Source organism: Periplaneta americana, chromosome 10, assembly GCF_040183065.1.
Source record: "Periplaneta americana isolate PAMFEO1 chromosome 10, P.americana_PAMFEO1_priV1, whole genome shotgun sequence".
Classification (NCBI taxonomy): Eukaryota; Metazoa; Arthropoda; class Insecta; order Blattodea; family Blattidae; genus Periplaneta; species Periplaneta americana.
Window position 1 is genome coordinate 87,995,758 of NC_091126.1, and position 12,966 is coordinate 88,008,723.

General features: G+C 37.4%; 1 protein-coding gene across 3 annotated transcripts in view; it reads right to left on the bottom strand.

Moving 5' to 3' along the window:
* The window catches only part of LOC138707874 (uncharacterized), a 469,237-nt gene extending 456,625 nt beyond the window's left edge, over positions 1–12,612 (bottom strand). For all 3 annotated transcript variants that reach the window (XM_069837876.1, XM_069837875.1, XM_069837874.1), the window contains exon 1: positions 12,478–12,612. In XM_069837876.1, coding sequence (XP_069693977.1) covers positions 12,478–12,547 — 70 coding nt within the window. In that variant the 5' untranslated portion in view covers positions 12,548–12,612. The remainder of the gene's footprint in view (positions 1–12,477) is intronic.
* Positions 12,613–12,966: the final 354 nt, after the last annotated feature.

Genomic DNA, 12,966 nt, shown 5'->3' on the forward strand with positions numbered 1-12,966 from the left:
AAATAATGCGTGATATGATGTGGGAGAAAATGTGGGAATTAAATATTTTTCATGGGAAAAATGGGAAAATTTAGATGCTTTTGTGGGAATTATCACTGAAAAAGTTTGACAACATTGCATGTGGTATTGCAGCTGCCTCTGATGCTAGTTTGATATACTGTACAGTAGTGGCAAAAAGTACCGGACCGACGGAATAATCAAAGTCCCCGAAATGAGCCACTACGCATGCCACGCCCGCATTCACAAGATAGCGAGTAATCTATTGAAATTGTTGTAGTTTCGATTGCTGACGTAGCCCATTTCGAAAGCCATTAGAAAATAAGCTGTAAAATTCATGTTCTGGGAATAATAAGTTAATTAAGTAGTAAAATATCGCTGCAATCGAGAAGCATTCCTAGCATTCTGTATCGACTACAAATTTGTGATAAGGTGCAACATATAACGTGATTTTGTAGCGAGTTTCTCAATCCAGTGATACTTAAATTAAATTAAGAGATGTAACGGAAACGTTTGTTTTCACAAGTAATGCAAATTACGTGAAATTAGTTCTAAATTAAAGCTACTCGTAGGACGTAGTCTCCTTTTAAATCACTTATTGTATGACAGACTCTCAAGGAACGTTGGTTCTCAAGTGATTCCGTAACACAGTGGCAGCACGATAGACTGGTAACTAAGACTTTCCTTCAGGATTCGAACAATTACAATGCACAACAACTCACATCTCCAATGCCTCACCAAATTCCACTGCAAAAATATGCGCCTGAGAATTTTTAACCTTCGGCATTATTATTAGCAGGTACACTGTTTACGCATGCTAGAGTACTGACTGGTGAACGGATAGTAAACTTGAAACCATCGTAACGCATCCTATCGGTCCCCAACATTGCAAGCTTAGTCATAACATATTAAGTAAGTAATGTTCAGGCTTGTATTAATTTCATCCGAGTTAGGGCCATAATGGCTCATGTTCTTATCCTAACATCATAATCTCTCGCACATTATTTTCGTTGTTCCGGATGCAATAAGATAAATTTCTTCTCTCTTGTTTTCTGAGAGACTTTCTATCATTCAATAAATCAGGAATTATATTTGAATCCTACTGTTAAACTACATAAACACGCGAGCATGATCCGTGTGTTGTTAAAGTCACTTTGAGGAATAGTTCCTTCGTCCCTACAGCAATGCCAGATGCATTGTCATTGCTATGAATATTAAGAACGCATGTTCAAGGGATTCGGGACGAAGGAGCAGTGTGGAGGAACGAACATGTTGGAGAACCGTGACGGGTTATTAGTGAAACATGTCACGCAGGTGGTCCGACCAGATTTTCGATCGACACCGATGCAACTTGCGTATCGTTCTGGTCGCTGGCCAGATCATTTGGAGCAAAACTGCATTACTTTTACTGCTTCTGTAACGCATAAAATGTACTAAATCCATATGACATCCACACTATTCTAACACTATTTTGGAATGAAACAAAGCAAATCTTGAAAATAACAGAAGATTAAGTAGTAAAATAGCACAACAAACTTGACCGTAGCTGACATTTTAACGGCACATGGCACAAGAAATTAGTTATCTGCTTCTAAATTCATTTCCATCAACATTTTTTATTGAATTACTATATATTAGTATGTAGAAGAGATATATGAGACAGGGAATCGTCCAGATGACTTGGCTATAGCAGACGAAGCAGCCGTATCAGAAGACGAAAAATAATTATTTTATATTTTAAGGGAAGAAGTTGAACTAGCGCCTAAGGAAATGGAGAAAGGGAAAGCAACAAGAGTTGATGGAACCCCCATTGAATTAGTGAAATGTTTTGGTAAAGACAAGAAGGAAATTATATCATTATTCAACGAAATATATATGAAAGGCGACTAGCCTAAAGATTTACGGAGACAGTGTTTGCTTCCAATACCAAAGAAAAATAATGCCAAGAAATGTAACGAGTTCAGCACTGTCAGTCTGATATAACAGTCGGCGAAGATTCTTATGCGAATATTGAATCGACGTTTATATTCTAAGATGGAAGAACAGTTGGAAGAAGAGCAGTTTGGCTTCAGGAAGGGGAAAGGTACGAGAGATGGAATTTGACTGCTACGAAAAATCGGCGAAAGATACCTAGAGAAGAATAAAGAAATGTATATATGGTAGTATTTGTGGACCTAAAAAAGGCGTTTGATAGATGGATTGGAATAAACTGATGGGGATCCTAAAGAAAATTGGCGTGGATTGGAAAGAGAGAATACTGTTCATCAATCTTTATATGAAAAAACGAGTCAAAGGAGAAGAAATTTCAGAAGGAAGTGAAATAGGGAGAGGAGTATAAGGATGCCCTTTATCCCCTACCCTCTTCAACATCTACTCTGACGATTTACTGAAGAACTCTTTTCGGAACATGGAAGGAGTGATAGTAGGAGGAAGAAGAATAAAGTATATAAGATTTGCTGATGATATGGCATTGCTAGCAGATGAGTAGATGACACTAAGGAATAAGCTACTGGCGCTAAATGACAGCTGTGAGCAGTATGGAATGAAGATAAATGCCAACAAGACGAAGACCATGGTCATAGGAAGAAAAGTAAAGAAGGTAAACTTGCGAATTCTAAATGAGGCAGTAGAGCAAATGGACAGCTTCAAATACTTGGGATGTACTGTAAGCAGTAACATGAGCTGCTGCCAAAAAGTCAAAAGGAGAATAGCAATGGCAAAGGAAGCTTTTAATAAAAAAAGCATCTTCTGCGGACTTCTGGAGAAAGAACTAAAAAAGAGATTAGTGAAGTGCTTTGTGTAGATTTTAGCATTGTATGGGGCAGAAAGATGGACATTACGAAGAAGTGAAGAGAAGCGCCTAGAAGCATTTGATATGTGGATATGGAGAAGGATGCAGCGTGTGAAGTGGACAGACAGAATAAGAAACGAAGCTGTGTTGAAAAAAGTGGATGAAGATAGAATGATGCTGAAACTGATCAGAAAGAGGAAAAGAAATTTGCTGGGTCACTGGTTGAGAAGAAACTGCCTTCTGAAAGATGCACTGTATTGCTACAGGAGCAGGACGCTTCCGGCGCAAAGCACTGTGGTTGCAATTTCTTTTCAGTTGGAGATAATAGGTTTGTTTCTGCAACGAATTTGTGATGGTTTGACAACTATTTGAAAACTGTTCCAACCTCAACTATTGCGCATGAAACGAACGCACATGTACTGTAAAATAATTTAATAATCTCGTATATTAAATATGTTATTAAATTTCACAGTAGGCCTATGTATGTATGTATCCAATCCCTACTACTTCACCTTCCGTGATTCGAGTTCCCCATACTGCGGATATACTTTATTTTTTTTCATGGAGTGCAGTTTCATAGAAAGGACTTTGCCGACAGACCTTCTACTGCCCCCTACTAATCGGTTGTCATAAATAAATGTCTTCCTTACTGTGACGGAAATCTTGTCTTCTCTTGTCAGTAACCAATCACAACCCTCGTTCAGAAGAAATGACAGGTGCCCGTCAAATCCACGTGGAGGCAGAGTTGCCGCATCTTTTCCGAATTTCAAGAATCCCGTCAGTTTCACTGCATAATTTCGAAGGTCACCAGGATTGTGGTAACTGTGCAATGTTGGGACGAGGGGACAGGATAGAATTGTCAGAGGTGTTTATGTAGGAAGTCATAAATCTGTAAGTGGGTGTTCAAAGAAGCCACCGAACTGCACTCCTTGAAATAAAATAAGGTATAGATGGGTGCACTGTGATCCATTTTTAAGTTGCACACCACTTCGGCAGGCCACGCTGTACATAATGTGTATCTGTGGAGAGGTGTCGTGTACTAGGGTGAGTGTATGTGTAAGTGTTCGTGTAGTTTATGGAATGAGTGATGATGATAAGGAAGGGAGAAGGTGAAACCCGGTGCCGGCACGTAGCCTACTCATGTCGAATAGCACCAAGGCGGCCACCAGGCTTAACAGCCCCGTCCGACGGACGAATCACTATCAACAGTGACATGTGCCTTCTCTTCATATGCACTGCGGAGAGATTTGGATTTAATGCAGGCATACTGGTGCACAATCTAGTGATAAGAAGTTGTGCATCGCCATCTCTCCAATTCCCGAGGTATAAATTTTACATGAAAATTTCTGACCCCGCCGGGGATCGAAACCGGGCCGGCTAGTGTGGAAGCAGACACACTACCACAGAGCTAACTCGGCGGACCATTTCACAGTATGTTTTAGTAATCAAATTAGGTAAGCATGAAAATATAAATCCAAAAAGTACATCTGTAGCCAGTCTAGCGAATAAAAGTAAAACGCAACTACTTTTATGCGCATGCGTCACTCTGATTTGAGATTGGTTTGCTCTTGATCCGCAAATTTTTCTGAACGTCAGGAAATGGTTTGGTGACGGTTTGATATGCTGCAAGAACGTCTGACTTTAATCAGCAAGTAGAGTTTGAAGTTACCGCTGCACGAACAGTAAAGTCGATGTGTGCATGCTCATGATGGTTGGAAACCGCTGCAGAAACAAATCTATAGGCCTAGCAGGAGACTGTCGCGACAAAAGGCGTTTAAGAACTAGAGATGGAAAGATAGTACCTGAAACGAGACTATAAATACTGGTGGTACAAAGTCAGAACCATCTCTCTGTACTGACGGAGACAATATCTACTTCAGTACTCTTAAATGTTGATGTACTCACTTTTTATAATGAAATGGGAGTACTTAAGGGCCATTTTCACCAACGCCGATAATTATTTTATCAAGTTTTTTTAATCGAAAACTGTGTTTCACCAACATTTTTTTTTTTTTTTTGACACATTATCTCAGTTTATATTTTATCTGTTGGAAGACTGACCAGTAAAACAGGATTATCCAAGATAATTGGCATAAAAGAAAATGACGCGTAGGCGATTGCAGCACCTGGTAAACATGAGGCAAAATGACAGAGACGATGAATACGTCCAAGAACATAGAAGAAAATGCCATAGTTGGATAAAAGAACGTGCTACATATTTTGATGACTACGATGATTTTGCATTTTTTTTTGTTCTGAATCACATTTATGTGTTTCTGTATGAGTTCGAATAGTAGATCTTTTTCTCGGTATGTCATGTTAGGCCTCTTCTTCTTTCATCAACGCCTATAGTTCTTTATGGTAAAACTACAAATTCAACTATACGTGGAAGTAGATATACTCATATCCATTTGTTTTTACTGTTGCTAATATCAGAAGCTCGTATACCTGTAGTGTTAGTTTTTCTTCGAAGATTGCCTCGTTTCAGCAGTAGGAAACAGACGGTTGTACTTTCAATATGAGAATTTTAAGGACCAAAGTGAATAAATGGTGTAATGAACACAAAGTTGATTAGTATCTGAGATGTTATTACCAGTTTTAGAAAACCAGGATAGCAAGTAAATTTACCAGCGTTGGTGAAAAAGTGATGAGTACAGTATTTTGAGTGGATAAGTCTGCGTTGAAAAATTCTGTCTTAAACTTATGATTTATCTTGGATATATTACAATATACGATATGATCAGAAGTGGCAGGCATAAGAAGTTCACAGCTGTAAAAGCAAGTGTCCTCCCTATAATTTCATTTTATTTCATCTTCATTATTATTATTATTATTATTATTATTATTATCAGTATTATTATTATTATATTCCCTGGCTCCTGCAAAAAATCTAACGCTAAAGATGATGATAATAGCATAAAAATATAAAACGAGGATATACAGAGTGACTCATGAATTTCTCCCCCGTTTTATGGAGGTGATTCCTGAGGTTATTTGAAAAAAAAATGTAAATAAATTAATGGGATCACATTCATAATTGCGGAGTTACAACAAATTTTCGAAACGCGTCATAGTGAATGGAGCGCTAGGTATATTTGTTTTCATAACTACGTGCACATGCATCTGGGGGCGGATTAAAGACATCGTGTACCAGGTTAAGGTACAAACACGTAAAGATTTGCTTCAACGCATTCTGGATCCCGCGGCGATAATAAGGAACAAACGTGTGAAGCTGCGAAATGCTACACGTGCGGTTCACAGCCGTGCGGACCGTTTTCTTGAGATTCGGGGAGGCATTTTCGAAAATGCGACTTAAATCCACTATAAATATAAGAGACTGATAAATGAAAAAGAACTGTTTGCATTTTAGTTATTTTATTTTTTATTTTTGTTACTGAAATCCTGAAATGAAAGCTTTTTCTGTCATTTTCAAATCACCATAGCTCCGCAATTATGAATGTGATCCCATTCATTTATTTACATTTTTTGTTCCAAATAACCTCAGGAATCACCTCCATAAGCCTGGGAAGAACTTCATGAATCACCCTGTATAACAGTAGTGTCCATGATGTCCATGTGAATTTAGGAGAAATTGTAGAGTGAGGGCAGGGAAAACAGAGGTCAAACTTAGCAGACAGACGGTTCCTTAAAGTGCGATAGGCCTATGTACTAGCATCGAATGTGCTAATTAAGATGAATTATGTAGTCTAGATTTGTTTTTATATAATTAATGACGTACTATCATAAATTTGGGTAATATTAGAAATTGTTCAATTAATGCAATCAATATTAAGTAATTCTGGCTCAAATATTTCGTAAACCACAACTGCACTATTATAACTAGAAGATCAAAATAAATGTCTTCTGTTTCGCAAAATAAATATTTTTTGAAGAAAGAGACATTTCTGTCCTTTATACTTCCGCGTAAAGTTTCGAAGGAAGAAAGGAAACCCAATTGGTTGTTCTAGAAAAAAATATTTTAGAACGAATGGTTCGAACATAAAAATATTCTCGTTTCTTAAAATGCGTATTCTATAACAAACGAAACAGGAATATAACCATGTTATCAGTTATGAACAGTATGATGCAATATCATTTAAGCGTGGGCTCCATTTTTTTCCACTCATGAAAGTCCTTATAGCCTATGAACAGGAGAAAAAGAAATCCATTTCAGATTTATGTTTCCGCTGTAACTGCATTGCTAGGAACTACTGTAACACCCATTAAGTAAACGTGAAAACAACACTAGTACGGGAATTTCAAGAAAACTATATATATATATATAGAGAGAGAGAGAGAGAGAGAGAGAGAGAGAGTCCGGAAAGATTTCTTTGTGACATTGTTAATTGAAGACCTCGCCGGAATAAGGATGTAACCTACAAAACTGTAATTCATGTTCTAGGAAAAAAGAAAATTTGTCAGTGGCATATTTTATTAGACCTATATTTAGTAGTACAACCATGTGACTAAACAAGGTTAGAAGTTTATTCAGCTATTGAACGCAATAATTTGTTACAAATAAATGCTTTAAATATACTTTTTCCACCTACATCACATATTTCAATAATCTGATGTTACATTCTTTTCCCGAGGATGTTCTCAATGGCAGATGAGAAGTTATTTCTCTTAAAGAAATTGTTATTTTTAAACCAGTACTCAAAATAGATAAATTCCATTCCATAGAGCCTATTAAATAAGTCTACTTGAAAACTTTGCGAGAGTGGTGCCATCCAAAAGACTCGCTTTTGAAATCGTTAACAGCTGTGAGTCTCAGAGCTTTATCTTCCGTCCTTTGGGGCTGGGTATTTGTCCCTTGCCTTCCACACGCCCTGTGATGTCTCCGCGGTAGCTTTGCATCGTGATGATCACAAGGCCAGAGGGGATTGCATTACGCGAGACTAGTGTTGGTCCAAAGACACTCTCCCATACACCGCAATGGATTGTAAGTCGGTAAAGAGAGGATGTGATAAGACAAAACAATAAGTAGTATCAGAGTAATTCAAGCAATCTCCAGACAAATTTGAGCCAAGAACTTAGCATAAATAATTGAAGCGTCGGCTGGAACAACGTTATAAGTTACATTTGGTAAAATTTACAGGAGCTGCAAAAATGTGTACGCGTACAACGTTGTTCTTATGAGGGTAGCAAACGTTTGAGTGGACAAATTTCACGTACTGCATTGATGGACAGTTGCAAGCCAAGGAGTATAACTAAGTAACATAACATACTATATTATTACACGGAAACACGCCGAATGAAAATTTTGTAACTTACAACGTTGTTCCAGCCGACGCTTCAATTAGTGTTTTCTTCCGTTTAATTTGTCACTGAATAAAACTATGCACAAAGTTGTGGGATAGGTTACTGTAGTAAGTAAATTTGCAATATTAATTTTAAACTTTTGTTGAGTTCTGAAATAAAATTACACTAAATTCATCGATCGTAGTAGAGGAAGATGCTCCTACTTGAAGATTGCACAATCTTAGGTTATACCATTGATAAATTAAAACTATGCACATAAAACTTACATATATTTAATAAGATTTAATTTTGTAGTTTCTTTTTTTTTTATTATTTTAGTAGGTTATTTTACGACGCTTTATCAACAGCTTAGGTTATCGTAGTTTGTTAGTCTGCCTTGAAACCAAGACAGTTAAGCACAATGTCAGATGTCAATTACCAAGTTTCAAACACCTTTGTTTTATTTTCATGAAATGTGAGTCACGCAACGCAACATTTCTTCTGATAGATAACATTTGGGTGAAACGAGGATTGAGCGGATTCCGACGATTTTGCAATACAAAATGTTCGAATTATAAAGCGAATTTGATGGAATTTTTTGTGGAGATGCATTTTAAAACTTAAGCATTCTATTGGTAATTGTTACAAGTAAAATAACTGTAGAGATATGTGGCAAATTACCTGTGAAATGAAACGTCCAACGTAATGTGAGTGCAAACGTTCTGTTTTCTAGTCAGTGAAACGATTTTAGTCACATGAAACACACGATACGATGTAATGTGAAGAACGCTGAACTGTTATTAATTCAATACGCACTGAAAAACACTCCGCTGGAGCATATATTACTACAATAAACACATAAATTTCACAACTGAACTTTCTTTCGAAGCCCGCCATTATGAACACAATGACGTCCTTCAACTGCCAACGTAAAAAACAAAAAAATCACTACTTCACGACAGCCACACTCAATCGCTTGCGTTTTCGATCAAATTCGTGCATGCACCGCTTTCCGGATCAATAAAGTTGAGGCTCTGATTCACAGTCAAATGACGGAAATTGTTAACATCCAGGCCTTCATATCCCTTCCAGCAGTCCGTCATTATTGTGGTTTGAGCGGCGACATGTTTCCGAATAACACCAAGAAAAGCATCTTTGTCCCTCTTTATTATTCGGACAAATCTCCAATCGCACTTCCTTCGTCTCACGACCTATCATGCCCAAAACCCGAGAACCCTCCACAATACGACCACCTGCCTAAAATTTCCTACGTCCAATCTTGCATTCATCAATTTCTACTATATGATTCGGCCGTCCAATTCTAGGTTCGTTCTTCTAACGGCGATCCACATTGTCTGAAAGAAAATAACACTTATAGCAAATAAAAGCCTACAAAAACCTAAACTAACCTAACCTAACGCATCATAAAAGTCTAAACTAACCTAACCTATTTCACTAAACTCCAAAACTAAACTAACCTGTCAATAAAACCTAAACTATCCTAACCCAACATTGCACAGTTTCGTATATGCAAAGCATAAAAAAGCCTAAACTAACCTAACCCAACTTCTCAACAAAATCCTAAACTAACCCAACCTAACCTGCCACATATTTGCCTACACAAAGCATAAAAAAGCTAAAACTATCTAACGCATAATAAAAACCTAAACTAACCTAAATTAACCTAAACCCTAAACAAACCTAACCTAACCAAAACCCTAAACTAACTTAACCTAACCAAATTTCTAACCTAACCTAACATAAACAAACCTAACTAAAACCCTAAACTAACCTAACCAAAATCCTAAACTAACCTAACCTAACCAAAACCCTAAACTAACCTAACCTAACCAAAATCGTAACCTAACCTAATCTAAAGAAAACCCTAACCTAACCTCACCTAACCTATCCTAAATCCTAAACTAACCTAACCCAACCAAAATCCTAAACTAACCTAACCTAACCAAATTTCTAACCTAATCTAACATAAACAAACCTAACTAAAACCCTAAACTAACCTAACCAAAATCCTAAACTAACCTAACCTAACCTAACCAAAACCCTAAACTAACCTAACCTAACCAAAATCGTAACCTAATCTAAACTAACCTAACCTAAAGAAAACCTAACATAACCTCACCTAAGCTATCCTAACCAAAACCCTAAACTAACCTAACCTAACCAAAATCCTAAACTAACCTAACCTAATCAAAACCCTAAACTAACCTAACCTAACCAAAATCCTAACCTAACCTAACCTAAAACCCTAACCTAACCTAACCAAAACCCTAAACTAACCTAACCTAACCAAAATTCTAACCCAACCTAACCTAACCTTATCTAACCTAACCAAAATCCAAAACTAACCTAACCTAACCTAAACCCTAAACTAACCTAACCTGTCACAGATAATTATGCTTCGCATCATAAAAGTCTAAACTAACCTAACCTGTCACTAAAATCCTAAACTAACCTAACCTGTCACTAAAATCCTAAACCTAACCTGTCACTAAAATCCTAAACTAACCTACCTGTCACTAAATCCTAAACTAACCTAATACGTAACGCATCATAAAAACCTAAGATAACGTAACCTGTCACTAAAATCCTACACTAACCTTATCTAACCTAACCTAACCAAAACCCTAAACTAACCTAACCTAACCAAAACCCTAAACTAACCTAACCTGTCACAGATAATTATGCAACCAATTATAAAAGTCTAAACTAACCTAATATGTCACTTAAATCCTAAACTAACCTAACCTGTCACTAAAATCCTAAACTAACCTAACCTATCACTAAAATCCTAAACTAACCTAACCTGTCACTAAAATCCTAAACTAACCTAACCTATCACTAAAATCCTAAACTAACCTAACCTGTCACAAATAATTACGTAACGCACCATAAAAACCTAAACTAACCTAACCTGTCAATAAAATCCTACACTAACCTTATCTATCCTAATATTATTTCAATGTACCGAAGTACATATGATATTTCCATGCAGATATTCTGCGTCATCATACGATACCTTCCATTACTCTTTCATCGTTATCTATCCTAAGCTAACCTGTCAGTAAAATCCTAAACTAACCTAACCTGTCAGTAAAATCCTAAATTAACCCAATCTGCCATAACAGTTCATTTTCTTACCTCTACACACTTCCCTCAAGTATGAAAACCAATCCGTGATCGTTGACTCCGCTACATCTGGTACATTCGTCTCATCGCACTCCCTTATTGTTTGGGAGTACGAAAACTCCCCACAAAGTGGACACTCCATATTTGCGGGAAGCAGACCTTTCTCCCGGCACCACTGTTGCGCTTCATTTTCACTATTGATAATGCTCAGCTTTCTAATATTAATACGATCACCTACTGCAGCCATTTCCACAACTACGAATTCCCGCTCGAACATTAGAAACTAGCGCGAAACATTCGTTATGTTATATCGATAGCTATGAATTTATACATTTTAAATACCCGGGTAACCATCCCGCTGCAATATTGCAAACTAGCGCGGAACGTTCGTAATGCCTCGTAAGTTATGTTGGTATGACATGTAAGATGGCTCAAAGTGCAGGAAGAGAATACGCTCAATCCTCGTTCAACCAACATTTGTTTTTGTAACTGCAGCTATTTCAGTTCCATTTTAGCCAAGATTAAATTAATATTAAATAAGTGAGACAGAAAAATAAGCGCAATTTCGTTACCTACGATCATTCGAGTTTTTTTAATTCGTAATTTTTCTTTACTTTCTTTATCAAATGCTTGAATTAGTTACTTTTTGTTACCTTCGTTACCGACAGACACCCTGAAAAGAGTAACTGACAATAACCCTGACAAATTACAGCTATGAAATCGAAGCAAAGTTTGAGAGAGATTACACAAAAAATATCCATGTAATGTTTGCTCCTCCGTGACAATACGCGTTTCGCTCACCAGGTAACTGTCACAGTTGAGGTGCGCCGGACAAGCTGACCACCGTCGCACTAGTGCGTTGAATCACACGAGATTTGGGTACGTTGTTTCATGTTGCAACAAGTTCAGTTAACTAGGTTTAAGGTAGAGAAGGTCAAGATTGCAATACACAATAGAAAATGAGAGGAAATTAATTGTGACAATTCATTGCTAAGTGTTAATCTTCCAGATGAAAAATAAAAATTCAGAGAAGAAATAATTTTCATTATAAATAATTCTATATCATTACGACTCTAAATCTAAAGCGACCTGTATTTTACAAGATGTGAAAATGAAAACTAACCTAAGTAAATCCGCCGCAACTAACATTTTACAGCATATCTTGTAGTTCATATTACAAATACTATATTTTACTACATTAAGATTTGACCTTCAACAAGACGTCAACCTTTCGAAGTACAAGTATTTCGAATGTAAGCAAATAGGAATGAATGACATAACTAGGAAGCAATGTTACTTACAACAATGAAGGCTGCATAACACAAGTGCGGCTATCTCGATAACACTAGAACAAAGGCGCTTGTTGGACATCTTCACCGAGCACGCGCACAGACCCGAGGCAACCGGTCCAACTCTCCGCACACGTCCACTCGCCTCTCCACACGGGAGATGAATGAAGTGGCGCTAGAATGAGTAAGCGAAGAATAGCAACGACTGCAGGGGGGGAAGCGGACGCGGCACCACGACTCCAGGTGAACTGTCCTGTCAGGAATGTCCGGGTATTTGTTTACGAACCTCCCGGAATGGGTATCCTCTAATAATACCATCTCTAATAAGTGGTTAGTTTCCCTAGTTTCCGATTAAATGATCGCTCCTAGAATTAAAAGAAGATTTTTAGTTCGAAAATAAGTTCGCGTGCTGTTAGAACGATCTCATTCCATTGCTTCTTCCTGGGCGTTGCAGAAGAGTGAGTACAACAGACTAAGGAAAAGTTATCATTCTGTTCCGCA